Source organism: Vespa velutina, chromosome 16, assembly GCF_912470025.1.
Source record: "Vespa velutina chromosome 16, iVesVel2.1, whole genome shotgun sequence".
NCBI lineage: Eukaryota > Metazoa > Arthropoda > Insecta > Hymenoptera > Vespidae > Vespa > Vespa velutina.
In genome coordinates this window covers 1565001-1583950 of record NC_062203.1, presented here as the reverse complement: position 1 = coordinate 1583950, position 18950 = coordinate 1565001, and the positions used below count along the sequence as shown (strand labels likewise).

The 18950-nt window shown below is 42.5% G+C and overlaps 1 protein-coding gene across 4 annotated transcripts in view; it reads right to left on the bottom strand.

Moving 5' to 3' along the window:
* Window positions 1–18950, bottom strand: part of LOC124954950 (homeobox protein homothorax) — a 375073-nt gene that overhangs the window by 14927 nt on the left and 341196 nt on the right. For all 4 annotated transcript variants that reach the window (XM_047508640.1, XM_047508642.1, XM_047508641.1 and 1 more), the window contains one exon: window positions 3755–3813. In XM_047508640.1, coding sequence (XP_047364596.1) covers window positions 3755–3813 — 59 coding nt within the window. The remainder of the gene's footprint in view (window positions 1–3754; window positions 3814–18950) is intronic.

The following is an 18950-nucleotide window of genomic DNA, read 5'->3' as shown; positions in this document are numbered from 1 at the left end:
GCCGTCTTCGAGTTTTAAGTCTGCTTTAAACCAAGAACTGACCGATAATACGTTATCTTTATAATTTATTTTGATTAATTCTCCGTGAATGACTATACTCACAAATTTTCAAACAGCTCAACGTTCTCTCCTCTCATTGTCCCATCTCGAGTAGCTAAGTCGATTTACACGATGGAATAAAAATGATCGTGCGATCGAAAGAGAGAAAAAAGAGAGAGAGAGAGAGAGAGAGAGAGAGAGAAAGAGAGAGAATATCTTTACCGGCAGGATGCGGTAAATCAAGGGACGAATCAAGGCGCGAATCAAGCGTAGCCTACGCAACACAGCAGCAGCAACAACAACAGCAACAGCAGCTATGAAAGAAACTCAAGCGCATAAAATGCGAGAGAGTGAAAAAGAAAAAAAAAAGAGAGAGAGAGAGAGAGAGAGAGAGAGAGAGAAACTGACCGTCCAAAAACGATGGAAAGAGAATCCACCCGGAGTATAATCTCGCTCGATATTTGACAGAGGTTCGGTGTACATATCCCATCCAAGATATGTACATCTCGATCGTGGGATAAAGGGCACCGCGACCAATTTGAGGTATAAACCGGTGCATCGCCCACACTCGTGCGTGCGAGAGAGCAAGTTAAAAAAGAAGAAGGTATTATCTCGATGGCTTCTTCCACGAAGAGTCTCGATAAGGATCGACGAGCGTTACCGTACGTAGGAGCTCGTAAACTCGACGATCGCGATACTTCCAGGACGCGTTATCGTCGATGAGAGAGAAAGAACGAAGAAAGAGAGAGAGAGAGAGAGAGAGAGAAAGAGAGAGAGAGAGAGAGAGAGAAAGAAAGAGATGCTGCCTTTGCTTTGCTTGTACAGATTTCTCTCGAGCACTCGGAATAATAACAATGCCTCCCGGCACTCTCGGAGTCAATGTGGAGCACATCGCAGCTGCGATCCACGTAATGAAAGTATGATTGATGATCCGTACGACGAGCATCATTAGCTCGACACGAAGGAACCTCCTCGTCGTCCAAGTATCCCGTCGAACGTTGTTGTTGCCATTGTAAGCGCGCTGTGACCGAGAGAGACAGAGAGAGACAGAGAGAGAGATAGAGAGAGAGAGAGAGAGAGAGAGAGAGAGAGAGAGAGAGACAAACAGACAGAGAAGGATTCTTCTCAAAATGCATTCCGAATTAATGTCGACGACTCTGTATCCCTGAATCTACCGCCATTGGTGTTTTAAAGCTGCAACGAATCGCGATATGCACGTCCAAGGAAGAAAGAGAAAGAGAGTAAAAAAAAAGAGGAATATATATATATATATAAAAAGAGAAAAAAAAAGAAACAAAGAAAAAAAAACAAGAGCTTTACGAGAAATCGATCACGCGGTTGAACGCGGCCACGGGGGAGCAGGAACATTTGAAAGATACATTTATCTCGTTTCCGTTCGTACAAAATCTGCCCTGGGGTCTAATGCCTCGGCTATTAAGCTTTAATGGACTGCCGATCGCCGAGAGAAAAAGAAAAAGAAAAAGAGATTGGTATTGGAAAAATTCTTGGCAAACGTTTTCTTCTAAACGAAAATTTTCGTTACCATCCTGGGACCCTTTCGTTATTCCTTGATTATTATCGTTCCGTGGAATCAAAAGAAAGGAAGACATTCTCGGAATAGAGAAAAGCGAGGAAACATAGGAAGTAGTTGCGTCGAAACGAAAGGGCTGAAAAGGTCGAATATCCGCCGTTGAAACGACGTACCTACGATCAGGATTGACTCAGGATTATAATCTAACTTGTACACGACTTTCCACTTTAGCCGAAGGCGAGTGAAGCAACTAACTCTCTCACTCTTTCTCTCCCTCTCTCTCTCTCTCTCTCTCTCTATCTATCTATCTATCTATATCTATCTCGCACTCTCTTTCTCTCTTTCTCTCTCATTCTTTTCTTCTTCGTCCTTCGTCCTCTCTTCGAAGCTTAACTTCGGCGGACTCTCTTGGAGGAACGAGCGAACCTTGTTGTACCTTTGATACTAAATGGATCTAAAATTATCATTGACGTCATTGATCTCATTTGTTAATAACTGGAAAAAATTTTTCAATAGGTGATTACACGAATGAGAACGTAGAAAATAGTACGGAAGAATATAAACGTGAATAAGAGATGGTAAGGGAGAATGAGAGGGAATAAAAAAAAAAAAAAAAAAAAAAGGAACGATCTTTGGCTTTTCCTAAAGAAAGAAAAAGAAGAGAAAAAGAAGAAGGAAAAAGAAAAGGAAAAGAAAAAAAAAGAAGAAACCACCAAGCTTTACACGGACGCGTCGTGGATGGTGGATGGTGGATAAAGCGCCCCTAAAGCCCACTTTCGGACAGAGCAAACAAGCCGTAACTCAGTGAGTGTTTATGAGAGGAGTAGTCGTAAAAATACGCGGCGAATCGGGCCTCGGTGTGCTTCGACCGTTTAGCCGGACCACCCTCGTACTTCGTCCGAACTTTTTCTCGAGAACACTTTTCCTCTTTCCATCTTTTTCTTCTCTCTCTCTCTCTCTCTCTCTCTCTCTCTCTATATATATATATATATATATATATATATATATATATATCTTTCTCTCTCCATTTCATCGAAACAAAGACTCTTTAGAGTTGGAAAGCGTAGGAGAAAGACCGAGGGATGTACGAAGCTAGGGGTAGGGATGAAAGAGAATGAGAGTGAGAGTGAGAGCAAGAGAGAGGGAGAGTGTTTCCATGGCCGCATGTTGCCGGATCGTAAAACTCGGTCTGATCACCGCTACCAATTATCCCGCCGTTATCCGAGCGTTATCCGAACGTTATCCGGAACGTTATCCACCTCTGCCCAGCCTGTACTCCATGGAAGAACCCTCTCACCATCATCCAAATCACTACCGAACCCTTGAACCTCATCGGTGTGGAAGAGAGAGGAAAAGAGAGAGAGAGAGAGAGAGAGAGAGAGAGAGAGAGAGAGAGAGAGAGATAGAACCTTACACCCCGTTGTTGTCGCCTTTTAGTGCAAACGAAGTGATTCCCTCCTCGTAAACGTGACGTCTTTAAGGATCGCAAAACTCATTGAACATCTTGTAGTGAACTCTCTTTTTCGATTATCTATTGATTGATATTACTTTTATTACGAATAATGATCATCGATTTCGAAATATTCGAATCGTCTAATGTATCTCTTTTATATTATTGAAATATAAATCCATTTTATTCGTTAAAAATTGATATGAAAATTTCAAGACACTTGAGATTTAAAAGTAATTTAAAGCGAGCACAACGGATTACGTTATTATTCCTGATATATGTTCTAATCTTATAATAGTAATAATAATAATTTACAAATGGGCGATGCAATAAAAAGTTATCGTATAAAATCGCTTGCAATGATAATTTTTTTTTCTGTTTTTTTCTGTTTTTTTTTTTTTTTTTTTTTTGATAAAATGAAAAATAAACTAGAATTAAAAAGTAATAAGCATGTAACAGGAAAATTAAGATTAAAGCCAAAATTAATATCAATAGCAGAAGAAGTTGAGTAAAAATAAAATCAAAAAAGTAATAAAACAAATCAATTCCATTGGACGTATTGCATCTATTGCATATATATTATATGTATTCCATATAATTTTGTTATATAATTGCACATATCTCAGGTATTGCATATAAATGTGTATATATATATGTGTGTATTATTGTACGTGTGAGCATATTTCTTTGGATTTGTGTTTGATAGTTCATTATTAAAACTGGTGTCGACTTACCGGCTCGATTACTCTGGTCTATCATCGGCTGTACGATTCTACGCCTCGCATTAATGAACCTAAAAGAATAGAAAGAAAAAAAAAGCAAGTTAATAATCAACACGTTACATTGATTTCTTCTAATAATAACTACAAAATGACGGAGTTAAGGGGATGAGATGGGAATGAGTTGGATGGGTGGTTGAGGTGGAAGGATAAAGTTTTGCGGAAGAGAAACTAACGACAGCTCATCGAGCTTTACTCGAGAGGGTAGGGAAACGCGTAGAAATAGAAAGAGAACAACATTCTCGATACGTCATTAGCCACGCTCTCGAGTATGAGTTTCCGTACGAACGCTTTCCAAACAATAGATCTGCGGTTTGTTTCGTGGTTGGTCGTGGTCCAACGGATACTATAGCGGAGGATGAAGTGGAAAAAGAAGAAGCGGAGAGTAGAGGGTGGTAAATGTGAATAGCGTCGAAGTAAGAAGAAAAAGGGGAAAGAGAAGAGGGAGAAAGAGAGAGGAAGAGAGAATGAGGAGGGGGAGGAAGAGCGTACGTCAGCCGACGTCAGCGTCGCGGCTCCCTAATGGGCGCAGACGCCGGAAGTGATTGGGTTTCTACTCGACTGACTCGAATACACCCCCGCAACGCGAATGGAAAAGCGAGCTTCTTGTGAGCTTCTTGCTAGCTCGTTCGTGAGGTAGTTGAACAATCCCTGAGACGTACACCCCTTTCTCCTTTCGTCGTCTCTTTCTTGCACGATCTTACGGGCGAACGAGCCACCGACCCACCACCGGCAAGAGAATCTTATGAATAATAATTATTAAACGCTCTTTGGTACTACCCTCTCTCCTCCCTCTTCCCTGAAGACCTCGTTCACTCTCTCTCTCTCTCTCTCTCTCTCTCTCTGTTTTGTTCTGTCTCGCTACTTGCTTTTCTCGCCTTATCACGCTCCATTTACGTTTTAAACTACACGGGGAATCGATGATGGATACGTCGAATCGATTAGAACGCTCATGCTACTTGTCTAAATCATCTAAACGCGTAGGCAAATGTCAAAGTCAAATGTGAACCGACGGGTTGTGGTTAAAACGTTTTCAAGATATTCCATTCTGATTCTTTGTATAATATCAAAAACCCCGAAAAAGGCCGTTGTCGTCGTTTATTCGTTTTGGAAATTCATTTAAACGTGCTTGAAATAAACGTGATAAATGACCAATCGCTATCGTGCGATTAACAGGAGCAATTCAGATATATCTAGATGTATCGTAATAATGTCATCGAAAATTCAAGCGTTTACCTTATTCGACTTATCGTATCTGTGTTAACGAAATTATCGATGGAATACGTGCCGTAAAAATGGCGATCGAGAACTACGAGAGAATCGGAGATTGGTTGAGAAGGGTAGTATACTGGAGTAGAAGGAAAGAGAGAGAGAGAGAGAGAGAAAGAGAAAGAGGAAGAAAAAGAGAGAGAATGAGAGAGTGAAAGAGAGAGAAAGAGAGAAGGAGAGAGAGAGAGCCTCTTCAAAGTCAGGGCTATCGTCGGATGAAAGAGTATCTCGCGTGCATAAACCGAGGGTCCCTTTCCAGCAGTCCCGGTGCTCCTAAGCGTCTCTGCTTCCCCTTTGCCGGCGTAGGCAGCGTGTCACAGACAGCTGACTACCAACCGCCTTCCTCTCCGCCCTCGGTTCTGCCACCCCCGCGGCTGAAATATCGCCCGAACAATGGCGAGCTACCCCAGAGAGAGAGAGAGAGAGAGAGAGAGAGAGAGAGAGAGAGAGAGAGAGAGAGAGAGAGAGAGAGAGAGAGAGAGAGAGAAAGGGACGGAATACTATTGGCAACTGCCCGAACTCTGCCCAAGTACCATCCTCTTTCTCTCTGCTCACGTTCGACTGCCTACGTCCTTCCACAAAATTCGCAAAAACCGCTAAAAATATGTTAGCCTTATAGAAAAATTGGAAATTAATTTCAATAGTTTTCATTCAAGATCCAATGAAATTTCATTCTCTCGTAAATTGTTCGTGATATTTCATATTCAAATGAAATTCGATTAAGTGTTTATTAATTAAATTAAATAGATTTTTCTCCTTTCTTTTTCTTTTTTTTTTTTTTTTTTTCTTTTTTTTCCTATTGTCCATTTTCCGGGCGAACGAAGAAACGAAAAAATTAGCTTGGTACGATCGAATTATATAGATTAATGTATTTCATCGTAACAAGGGATATCCCGTACGAGGTGAGCATATTGTTATAGAGGCGGTTCCCGGCGGCACCCTAGATGACAAAACACTTTTCATTCGCGCTCCTCCCCGTGCTTTCACGATTTTAATGCAGTTTTGATTATGAGAGTCGCTGGGTGGCCTGGCGTCAGAGGGGGTAGTTTCTATCTCGTCGCGTGGAACGAAACAGACCTGCCATTCGGAACGATCGTACGTGTTTTTAATGTTACCGAGGGTAGAAGGAACGTCCCAAAGCTCTTTGCATTGTCATCGGGGAGTGGAATTTGAATTTTTCATGAAAGGAGATACGTTCCTGTTCAACGTGATTATGAAAAGAAAAAGAGAGAGAGAGAGAGAGAGAGAGAGGAAAGAGAGAGAAAATTAAAACAATATAGCTAAATTAAATACTTCAGAAATATTTATATATATATGTATATAAAGAATTATTATCATTCAAATATTCTAAATTATTTCGTAGTAAAATATAGAACAATGTAATTTATTTTTTTACTTATTCGTGTTTAAAGGAACAAAAGAGAGAGAGAGAGAGAGAGAGAGAGAGAGAGAGAGAGAGAGAGAGAGACGAAAACATATGACGTCGCTATTTGAGAAAAATCGCATAAAACGCAGGTTTGGTGTCTCCGGCATGACCTTCCATACCATGAGTAAAATTTACTACACTTTGAACGCATACATGAATAATACTTGAATTTGCTTATCTTCGCGATACGTAAGTACTCAGAAACAACATTCTTCGTTCTTTTTTTTTTTTTTTTCTTTTTTTTTTTTTTATTATTATTTTCATAACATGAATGAGAACATTTTCCTCGTGAAGATTCATATTTCGTTGATCGTAACATTTGATGATACAAGGAAAAAAAAAAAAAGGGAAAAAAAAAGTAAAAAAGAAAGAAAAAAAGAAACAAGATAAGGAGGAAACGAAAGTGTGCTCGTCGGTTCGTCAAGATTCGTCGTTTCAACGGTATGCGAACTCGATAACGATGATTACTGTCGTGCTAGCAACATTTACTCTTCGTCGGCATTCGCAATTATCGGAGAGCTTCCATTAGTTAACTGCAGTCGATACACGGCGCACCAGGGTCCTCGCATCAAAACATCATTACAGTCCGGACACAAGAGAGATAGAGAGAGATAGAGAGAGAGAGAGAGAGAGAGAGGGGGGGGGGGGGAGGTGTTCCCAGTACTATTGGTAATCAATTTTGCTCCTATAGCAAGCTACCATCGAGAGAGGCACGCTAATGCGGAGCTTCGACGTTCACACCGCATTAGGGAGAGGCAAAGAGGTCGTTCCATAATCATTGCCCATTAGAAAATGGATAGAGGATCGGTCATGTAAGTACAGGCAAAAATTCCTCATCGTATTCCGTTTGGGTCGAAAGAATTTTTTCTACGATTTAAATATATAAGCGATCGCAGATATTGAATGATTCAAAAATTACATTTAATTCGAATTAAAATAATATCGGGTACTCATCGATCCCATCGATAGGAATCACGAAATAAATCGTGACTTTTTATTCGGTAATAAAAGTAATTGACACCTCGTTCGATTCAAATCGCGACTCGCTCTTTTCAGATATACATCGAAGAGAAGGAGACGTGTAAAGAGAAAGAGAAAGAGAGAGAGGGAGAAAGAGGGAGAGGGTGAGAGAGGGAGGGTTAGGTAACGTCGATAAAAGGTTATCGTCCTATCCAGGTGTAAAAGCGACGGCCCCGGGCTCTCCCGCGTTATAAATCCAGATACTCATAATCGGGTATTGCCTAGCGTTGCATTTACGATCGATAAAATCATTTTATCCGCGCATAATGCGCCAACCGATTCACGCACCGTTCTCGTCGATTTCTTTTCCTTCTTATTTTCTTCTCTGTCTTTCTCTCCCTTTCTCTCTCTCTCTCTCTCTCTCTCTCTCTCTCTCTCTCCCTTTTTTTCTTTCTTTTATTTCTTTTTGGCCTTCTTCGATCGTACCGCACGATCGCGATTTTATTGTAATGTATTCCGAAACGATCGTACCAGAATCTTCTTTCGACTCCCCTTGAATTCTCTCAAGCTCGTGGCAAGAACGATCCAGCGACATATAATTTCCATTGGACAAATTCAATGAGCATTGTAGGAACGTACGCATCGCGACACCGTGTAATCGCGTTTCCTGAACGGCTAAACTCATGGTCCACGCTATGCACCACCGAGTGCACTCCGAATTTCCTCCGAAAATTCGCGTCTCGTCAATGGCGAGCTTCGTCGATCGTGCGAAGAGCCGATAATAATAATCGGTAAAGGGTTGGTGAAAGGCTTATCGTAGGTTAATTATGAACGACTATGAGCGGCGAACCGTAAAGATAATACGAGACGAATACCACCGATGCTTCGTTTACTTAATTAAACGGAGAGCATTTCGAAGTGGTATGAAAGTGGAGTAGGAAAAAAAATGTGGCCGATTGGAAAGGGTGACTTGGATAGGGGTAGGTGAAAAATGATTTGATGGGTCCAACGATCGAAACACCGCTACCGATCATATCCATTTCGAACAATCCCAAATTTCATCCATCTGTTATTTCGCATGTAATATCAATAATATAATTCTCATAGATATCGTAGAGATAATTGTGAAGGGTGAATAAAAAAAAAGAAAATAAAAAAAAAAAAAAAAAAAAAAAAAAAAATTGAAAGAAACAAAATAAAAATCTTTCGACAGTATTTAATCATTTCTTGAAGTTGTAAAAAAAATACTTCTCTTCCTTTCTTTCATTTTTTCTTATCTTTTTTTTTCTTTTTCTTTTTTTTTTTTTTTTTTTTTGTTTTTACTGTTCATATAGATCATGAAACTGCACGTACACATGGATCGCTCGCGTGAAGGGGAGAAAGAGAGCGATAAAAATTCGTACGGTCCTGACCTGGTAGCGATGCTGTGCTACTGGAGGTGATGGAAGAGGGAGGAGTAGAGAGGTGGAACGCAACGAACGAGGCCGGCGATCGCGCGTATCGGATACGCGTAGACAGCTTATGTGTGTCAACAAAGCGATTTAACACGCGACGTGTCACTGATAGCTACCGCTGGCTGGCCATTGGCGACGCCGACGCCACCGACGCCGCATGGCTGCGTCGCATCGACGTTGCACCGCCTGCGGATGGGTGCAGCTCGGCTGCGTTTAATCTATGACCCAGCCGGTTACGGTTTTTCCGAAAATTCCGACGTCCACCTACCTCCTCCCTCCAAACCCCTCGTTTTCCAACCCTCTCACCACCGCACAAGTCTCCCCCCACTCCTGTTCACGCGGAATTTATATAATTGTTTTGCCGGCCTCGCCACTAAATCCTGTCCCGTACCTCGATAGTGCTCGGCGCGTCGTTTCGCGCTGATGGTCGTTTTGTCGATCTCACCAATAAAAGGATTTCCAGAGAAATTACGGTTCCATATAGTCGGGAAAACGTACGAGCTGAGACTCGTGATTTTTCTCGTCGATTAAATTCTAATTAACGTACTGATAATATTTCCTATTCTTGTAAGATCGCGAATAGAAAAATGAGAAAAAAATACAATTAAAGCGATGTAAGATTATTATTTATCTTCGATTTTTCAATTTTCATAAGGCCCAACGATATTGACACTAAATATCGAACAGTGCGATCAAGTCAAATTTATCCAAAACCTTGGTCGAGCAGAGTCGCCATTTTGAGGGTTCGTCGATCCCTCCTACGGACTGCTCGCTTAGCAAAGACAAGTTATTGGGTCCACAGCCGTTGCAGAGCACACCCCACGTTTGTAGTACGTAGCCGAGTACTCGAGCCGATTGTCACCGGCTACCTTCCTCAGGGTCAGACTCATTTCGTTCTCGGGTCGAGGGGTTGATACCCGCTACGTTCCTGCTACCTAACACCCTTCGCCACCAAGCTCTTTGAACACCCTACTCGGTAGCAGCAGCCGCGTTCTCTGATTTCCCTTCGGTTCCCTTCATTCTCTCCCATCGTCATCGCGAAGTCCCTTCGTTGCACACGGAACAGACGACGAAGGCGTCAGCTTGTAACAGTCTCTTAAACTCCAACACCCAAGACAGTCTATGTAACAACTGCTGACGCAGTCGTTATATAGACTACTGCGACAACGAGCAGAGAAAGCTAAAACTACTCTATATGCTTGGTCCTCATGTTTCGAGAAATATAAATCCTTCGACTATTGACTAATAAAATAAAACGTATATGTTAATGATCATTCATTTTTCTCGTGTATCACACAAGTGACCGATAAAACATTATGGACACGCGTTATTAGTTAAGAATAATTCTTAAGGATTTTTGTTCCTCCCTTAAGCACGTCGAGGAAGAATGAATATCCTCTTCCGTTAACCGTCGGATTCGGACCATCGAGTCTCAAAGGTTTCTACCCTTATGTCGCTGGAGAATCGTATCCGGCGTATGTTATTGTCGAGCCTCGAGAACTATTCCCTATTCCTGACGTTCAAACACACGCATATACACATTCGTTGGGCACGCAATATAACGGACATGTGCCGAATCAAGGAGAAATCTTCATAGAGGCGACAGAGAGAGAGAGAGAGAGAGAGAGAGAGAGGAAGGGTGCTCGTTATTTAGCGACAATGTGTCGCGCATAGAAACGGCCTTAAAGCAGTCAATAAACGCCGTTACGCGGCCGCTCGAAGACCCCTGCCGATGGTAATACCGCTACCCCTCGACGGCCAATTTCGTCAGATTTCGGGAAATTGTTGTTACGTCCGAGAACGACGTCCGGCGTCGCGAATGGAATCGACAAACTCGGAAAGGATGGGGTAAGAGATGGGGTGAGATAGAGCCAACTACAAGGGACGAGAATCCGTCTATTCGTTTCTTTCATCTCATAGCTCTTCATCTTCTTTTTTTTTTTTTTTTTCTGTTCAAACGAAATATCAGAAAGATCCTTAGAGGAGAAATCCTCACCTGGACCACTGTGCTCTCGTTTATGGGTCGGGAAATTTGGAAAGGGCGAGAGTCAAAGCACCCCACCAAAAACGTAGCTTCCACGCGCTCCCCGAAGGCCCGGTTCTCCTATTAACTTCCTACGTGCTGCGACGGCTAAATGTTCCCCTTTACGCCGAGATAATGAAAATTACAAATAGCATCGCGTCGAACGTGCGTGCTAAAGCCGACGTGTTCCTGTACGTGTGCGTTTTGGTTGTGTCAGTGTGGAAATCCATGGACGGTAGAATCAGCCACGGCTGACCAGTTTCCTAGCTCGAAATTTGGCCGTACTGTTGAACCGAGTGTACGTGGCAACGTTAGCCGTGGCAACCTCACGGAGAATCTATGGTCGTTACGATCATATGCACTGGATGTAGCCCGTCACGTGAAACACGTACCGACTGCCGATTATTATTGCAAATGCGCCATAGCTATGATCGGTTAAGGAGAACAGGATTATTCCACCAGTATCGGAATTGTCCTCGAAAAGAGAACAAGTCGTTTACAATTAACACTAATATAGATTAGAAACGAGGAAATCGAGTCGAATTACTTTTCTTTTCTTTTTTTTTTTTGCCTTCTTCCTCTCTTTCTCTCTCTCTCTCTCTCTCTCTCTCTCTCCCTTTGTTTTTTATTTTATTTTATTTCATCGACGCGGACGTTTAAAAGGGAAAATTCTTTCGTCCGTATCGTGGCGTACACAGGAAATTAAGAAACGGAGGGTTTCGGACACGGTGGTGAGAGAGGAAAAGGGTGTTCGGGACATAATAACTTGCGCCTGATCCGCGACTAATCATCTCGTTCTCGGCCTTGATTGCAACAATACACGATCTCGCTCCCTTCGTTGCTTTCACGTTAGCTGGAGGGTGAGTGGAATGGAGGTGGTATGTGTGAGATGAGGGGTTGCGGGTGGGGTAGGGCGGTGGGATGGAAACCAACACGCGCGCGCGCGCGCGTCGGCGAAATTAGTTTTCCAGATAATCATCTCACGGTATTGTGCGTTGTGTGTCGTACTTTCTGGTAGAACTCGTTCGGTGTTCGTAGGTTGTGTTAGAGGTGGAGAAGGCGTAGGAGCTACGACGACGTAGCCATTGCACCGGATACGCGAGTACCGCACGCGGCTTAAAATATAAATGCGGATTAATCCGAAATTACGAGGCGGTGCTCGATAAGGAAGGTAATTTTCGAGCGGCACCGCGAGAGAACGAACGTTGCCTACGACGTTAACTACCTACTTTCTGATTCGAATGCGAAAACGAATATAGAGATCTTTTCTAATTCCATTCAAGTCTCTTGTACGAATTTATGAGAAATTTTCGTGACGGGAAGAATACTTCGTATACTTAAATCTTTTCCCTTCTCTTCTTCCTCCTTCTCTAACAAAATATATTTTCAACGCCGGGAAATCTTTAACGATTTTAACTCCTTATCTTTTTCTTTTTTCTTTCCTCGTTCTTTTTTCTCCTCTTTCAAAAAAAAAAAAAAAAAAAAAAAAAGAAAAAAGAGGAAAAAAAAAAGAAAGAAAGAAAAAAATTTCTTCCTTATATCAATGTACAAAGATCTGAAAGAAAAATAAAATAAAAATCGTCCATTCGCAATATCCCTTTTGTATGTCTCTTCTCACAGAGCCCTTCTTTCGTATCCCAGCGCCTTTTCGACGTTACTCCGGTCGTGATTAATGTTGCCGAACAAATTGTCTAGAAAAACATGTCGTAAGCGAGGCCAACGGCGTACACCCTCACGGCAATGCACCCTTTATCTATCGCGTCCCGAGCCACCCTTAGTACCCTCGAGCTCGCGTAGGGTCTCCCTTCGCACTGACTATATATACATTACATACACACACACATCTATATATATATATATATATATATATATATATATATATTTAGTATATATATATATATATTTAGTATATATATACTAAATATATATATATACTAAATACATGTGCGAGAGGTACGTGTATACATGCCTGCATACATACATTACGCAGATGATATCCGAGTAATCCGATTTACTTCGACTTCGCTATCAACGTTCGGTCCTCCACCCATTCCGGGTAATTATACACCGGCATGGATGCGACATCGTCGACCCCTTCGAAGCTAACGACGGATTAGAAGCACTCGCTCGAATAAGCGATTCGCATTGTCGCCTATTCGAGCATCGCGAAGCCTACGATCTCGTAATTGCTATCGTGTTTATTCTTATTGTTAATAAAATCATTCGATCATCGATATTTATATCCATATATATCATATGTATATATGTATACGAATACATATGATTATGATAAATTATCCAAGAATGGTATTCTAATGTTCTTTACAGAACACGAATGGTATTCAAAGGGAACATGGACTATGGCGTTTTCTCTGTCGTTTACAAAAATTCGCAACAAGCTACGCGGCACGTATTTCTTTCTCTTTCCTTCCCTTTCTCTCTCTCTCTCTCTCTCTCTCTCTCTCTCTCTCTCTCTTTTTCATTGGCTCACTCACTCTCTACTAAATCTTTCACGATATCTCTCATCTCCTTGTTTCCCACCTGCGAATTACAAATTACCAGAGGACTCGTAGGACAGCACCGGTCCCTGTCGTTTCTTTTCCCCCCACTCTATCTCTCTCTCTCTCTCTCTCTCTCTCTCTCTCTTTCTCTCTTCTTTTTCGTTCTTTAGATCCTCTTGATTCTCATAAAAAAAAAAGGAGAGAAAAAAGAAAGAAGGAAAAGAAAAAACTTACACGGAGTTGACGAAGGACGCTTGTAGAGACGTAGTGTGAGCATAGGATTATAAACAGAAGCGTAGCTTTTGCGAGCAGGTGTACGTACGTACACACTTGTATGTACTATATCGCCCGTATAATTTTTAAAAAGGCATAAGTATGTATATATCCCAATTAAAACGAGCCTACTAATTTATATCACCGATCGAACGCAATCTTGTTAGCACGACGATCGACGAATTTTATTATAAGCTATATTCGAGAAGGAGTTGGTAGCAGATGGAAGAAGAAGAAGAAGAAGAAAAAAAAAGAAAAATTCGTAAAGAATAAGAAGAAGAAGAAGAAGAAGAAGAAGAAACGAAGAAGGTGGAAGAATAATAAAAATACGTAACCAAAGAAAAAGAAGAAAGAAAGAAAGAAATAAAAGGAAGAAGGTTGGTAGCAATTTCGTAGTATTATTTACATCGGCGTGTTGTAAACGCGACGGGGCTGGCTCGGGAAGCTTAATACTGTTCGAGCAACGAGCTGAGACGAGGAAAGTGTGTGGGTGTACAAACTTGTGCGCGTGAACGAACGAACGTGCAAGCATACGCTCCGCGAGAAGAACGCGAGAACGAAGCAACGAACGCGGGATACGAGCCGTCGCATAAAGCCCGGATTTTATTACGAGAGGATTCAAATTCCGCGCACACGGTGAGCCCACTCTAACGCGCGCGCGAGAGAAAGAGAGAGAGAGAGAGAGAGAGAGGACGAGAAGAACACAGGAATATAAAAAACTGTCCAGGACTACTCGGCGAGATCCCCACGCCATAGTGTAAACCCATAAACCATCGCGTATTCTATTTCGCGATGATAAAAAAAAAAAAAAAAAAAAAAAACAAAAAAAGATCGTCGATCTCCTCTTAGCACTGTCTATCTCTCCATCTTTATCATACTTTCTCTTTCGTTTTTCTTCGCTTTTTTTTTTTTCTTTGTTATAATTGTTTTAATTGTTTTTATAAACATACGCAGACAGTAATTTCTTTTTATTCTTTATAATGGTTTTATTTCTCGGGTAATGTTTCATATTGTCCAAAAGAGTAAAGTTTGAAAAGTTATTTTTGGACGAGGAAGTTAAATGGGACAGGTTGAATAGGTCGGCACGCAGTTGTAAAAACGTTGTCGGAAAGATGTAGGGAAAAGATTTGACGAGAAGAAGGCGAGAGATGGTAAACGTGCCGCTTTAGGGCCATCCTGAGGACTGAGCGGTCAATCTAAAAGAGCCCTTATCTCGTCTCTTTCTCCAAGAGGAAGCATAAGTTTACCGTGATCCCGCCCCCGCCGGTGCGAAAAATCCAAATAAAGGATAGTTACGCACCGCGGGCGCCGTTGGATAAAACGTGATCCAACGAGATCCGTCGCGATGGATGAGACGAGCACACGATTATGCACTTAAGAAATGGCTACGTTCTCTACGCCGGTGGTTTCATCTTTTTGCGACGCGTGCCTTTCTACGTTTATGAAATAAAACGTACGATATTTTTTTAAATACGACGAGGATGATTTTTAACGAAGATGATTAATAATTAGGCCCGTAAATCGTTAAAATTCACAATCGAATATATAATTGTTCAAGTATAATAGACAAAGTAATTTTCTATCTTATTCATCCTCTTTGTCAGCCATTACCCGCAATGTGGCGGATTAGCCGGGCGTAAATCGAAAGGCTAGAATACTAGCGTAGCCCTTTCCAACCCTTCGTCTGAAGGGACACGAAGTATACAAGGAACGAAGGGTGATACTCGTTCGGGTGTAATCGCGCTCGCAAAACTCCATCACACTTTCCTAATAGAGCCCACGAGGCAAACACCGACGTAGATCGGAGCCCTTTTCCGATGTGCTTTGTGCTTTTGCGTGCACGTACGTACGTACATAAATACATACATACATATAGACAAAGCACACTTCTCGCTTACTCGTGTTACGTTTCCGCTTGCTCTCGAGGGTGTGTTATTCGCGACGCGCATTGATAATCCAGACGACAGGCGCGATACTCTCTTGGGAATGAGGCTGGTCAACTTATCGAACTATAACGTCCTTTCACGAGTCCGATTATCCGTTTGCCTTCGATCTTGTTAAGTAACTTCGATAAACGAGAATTCCATTTCATTTCGATTTCGCGATCGGTTTTATTAGAAAGAGAAAAAAGAAAAAAGAAAAAAAATCCACGACGTGACAATTCGCTTTTCCTTCCTTCCTCTCTTTTTATATCCCGTTTTCATCGTACCCATTTCGTTTCACTTTCGTATCTTTATAGGAAAGAAGGTTAAAGAGATGAAGGAGGATGAGGAGGAGGTGGTGGAAAGACCGCAGGTGCGGCGGGGCAGAATCGAGATTATCGGCGAAGAAGCAAACCGGAAACCGGTATCCCGAGCACGAAAGTCCTCCATCACTCTATACGTGGAGCGGGTTACGCCGCCATTGCTCGTACGAGCTCTACGTAGTGAACACCCGCGTGCAGTTTCCGGAACGCTGCCCTCCACCGCCACCTATTTCTCCTCCTCCTCCTCCTCCTCCTCCTCCTCCTCCTCCTTCTCTTTTACCTCCTCTCCCTCTTCAACTACCTTCTACGCCGCCATCACGTGCTCCTCCTCTTTCAACCACCTTCAGACCCATCCGACACATCTACACATATACATATGTACATTGCTTGTCAGGGCACACCTACGTTTGAATTCAAGAACGTGCGAGAGACATCATTGCCCGAGGGTGATATAACACGCATTAAATAATACGCCGAGACACGTTTCTACAATTTTTCATTCGGCCATTAACGTTAACAGCTTTCCCTATTTTCAATGGAACGTTTATGGGCCAAAAAAAGTGTGTCAGAATTAAAACTAACGTGGCATTCGTAAAGTTCGATTCTATGTATAAATTTTAATATAGCTTTGAATTGGACCAAATGTATGTCTTGATAAGTCATCGAGAAATTAGAAAGATCAAGTCGTACGTTATTGGAAAGTAATTCGATGAAAGAGAAATGTTTTCATTCGAGAATAGGAGAATGTACAGGAGGATAGTGCAAGTAAATAGGCGAGTTCGGTCGGTCGCTCGTGGATGGCTTAGTTGCCGCGATGGCACACCTGTGGAGCAAATTTACGAAATGTTTACGACCGTCTGAAGGGGCGTCCACCCCCAGTTACCCCCGGCGGCACCCTCCACGCGCACAATGCCGCGTCATTCGGTATTATTACATCGTCGCTATCACCATCTCGTGGAGACGACGGGAACTCTCGGATATCTACTCTCAACCCCCTCTTTCTCTCATCCTTTCGCAACTTTAACTCTCTCGCCTTCTCTATTTTCTGTTTGAGAGAAATTTCGTTCGCCAAACTACTTCGGAAAATGATTAAAATGCAATCCCTTATGTGTTGAAATATATATAGAATGTACGAAAGATGTATTTAAACAAGATCATCAATTAGAGGGATACATCAACGTTAAGAGAATAGATTGAGCCTCTCTCTCTCTTTCTATCTCTCTCTCTCTCTCTCCCTCTCCCTCTCCCTCTCTCTCTCTCTCTCTCTCTCTCTTTCACTCAGTTTTACTCTAGCACGATCTCCTTCCTCTCTTGAGTTATGAATGTGCCCAATTACATCTTAAAAGCTGTGCCCCATTAATTTTCACAGCTGCTGCCGCTTAATTGGGAGCCCGGCCTGATAATAAACCCTGCGAGCTTGCACCCGGGGCCCACTAGCGCGTTTATGGCCTTGCGAGAGTTCCGCAGGATTGCCTACTCCGCGTCGTCTTCGTAGACGGTCGCATCGATCGACCGGTAGTAGTAGCAGCAGCAACACTACCCCCTTCTCCACGCACCCCTTTATCACCATCACGCGAGTTTACCCTCGTTCTCATTTTACGACTGTGACCTTGATTCCTGTGGACGTCACCGAGGGTTACCACGAAACTTGTCGCCCGCCATTGCTTCCTTCCATCGAGCAATAATCGATAATCAACCCCCTTTCCTCTATTTCGCGTTAAACACCATCGTAACGGACCTATTGTCGTTTTCGTACGCTCAACAAATTTTCGATCCTACAAGGCTAGGCATCATAAAGCTCAGGAAAATGGTCTTTCGAAATTCGATGAGAAAATAAAAAGATAAAAGAAGAGAGAAGATCGTACGCAGGAGAATACAAGAGTAAAATATCTCCTTATTGCGCGATACACTCAGTACAAGGATTTCTCGATGCTTTCCACCCACCAGACTTTGCTCGTCGCAAGAGTAGTAAGAGTTAAGAGTAAGAAGAAGAAGAAGAAGAAGAAGAAGAAGAAGAAGAAGAAGAAGAAGAAGAAGAAGAAGAAGAAGAAGAAGAAGTAGAAGAAGAAGAAGAAGAAGAAGAAGAAGAAGACGACGACGACGACGACGACGACTAAACTTCTTCGTCGTCTTGCAAAACGTCTCGCAGTAATATTACCCGAAGCAAACGACCAGGTAAGGCTGTAGCCGAGCCACCCAAGTGGACCTTGTTAGCACGGGTATCCCGAGACGCACCACCCAGAAATCGGAGGAGCGTATATACACACCGACGCATAGACCAGAGAAAGAGAGAGAGAGAGAGAGAGAGAGAAAGAGAGAAAGAGAAAGAAAGGTGACTTCTCAGGGTGGAGGTCGAAAGATAAATAGAGCCTCCTTCGTGGCTTCATTATCGAAATAAAAGACGAGCTATACGTAGCTTCCTCGACGAATATTCCCTTCGTTTCTTAAAATTCTTTTTTATGCTACGGCTTATTCGAAGCTTTTCGTATTTCCTCGAAGGGTTACTACGGAAAAGAGAGAGAGAGAGAGGAAGAAAGAGAGAGAAAAAAAATAACGAAAAAGAAAAAAAATACGCGCGCACACACACACACACGCACGCACACAGTGAGAGACAGAGAGAGAGAGAGAAATCGTCTTGTTCGAGAGAAGGGTAATAGCTAGAGGCACGGGTGATGCATGGGGTTGTCGCACGTTGAGTCATGTGTCATTGGCTCGCTCGAAATCGGGAGAGTGCCGTATGCCATCGGGAAAGGTCTCTCTACCCCATAGAGGAAAAGGAGGAGAGAAGAAATAAGGAAAAAGAGAAGGAGGGAGAGATCGAAGGAGGAAAGAGTCGAAGGGAAGGTGGGGCAATGGCCCGTGAACCACCGCCACGGCGTAATGACGCGGCTCTTCTTTCAAAGATTGCATCGCAGGAAAAGCTCCGGAGCTAGCAACCTTCTCTCTCTTTCTCTCTTTTTCTTTCTTCTTCTATTCGTGGCGTACCTACCCTAGCCGGTC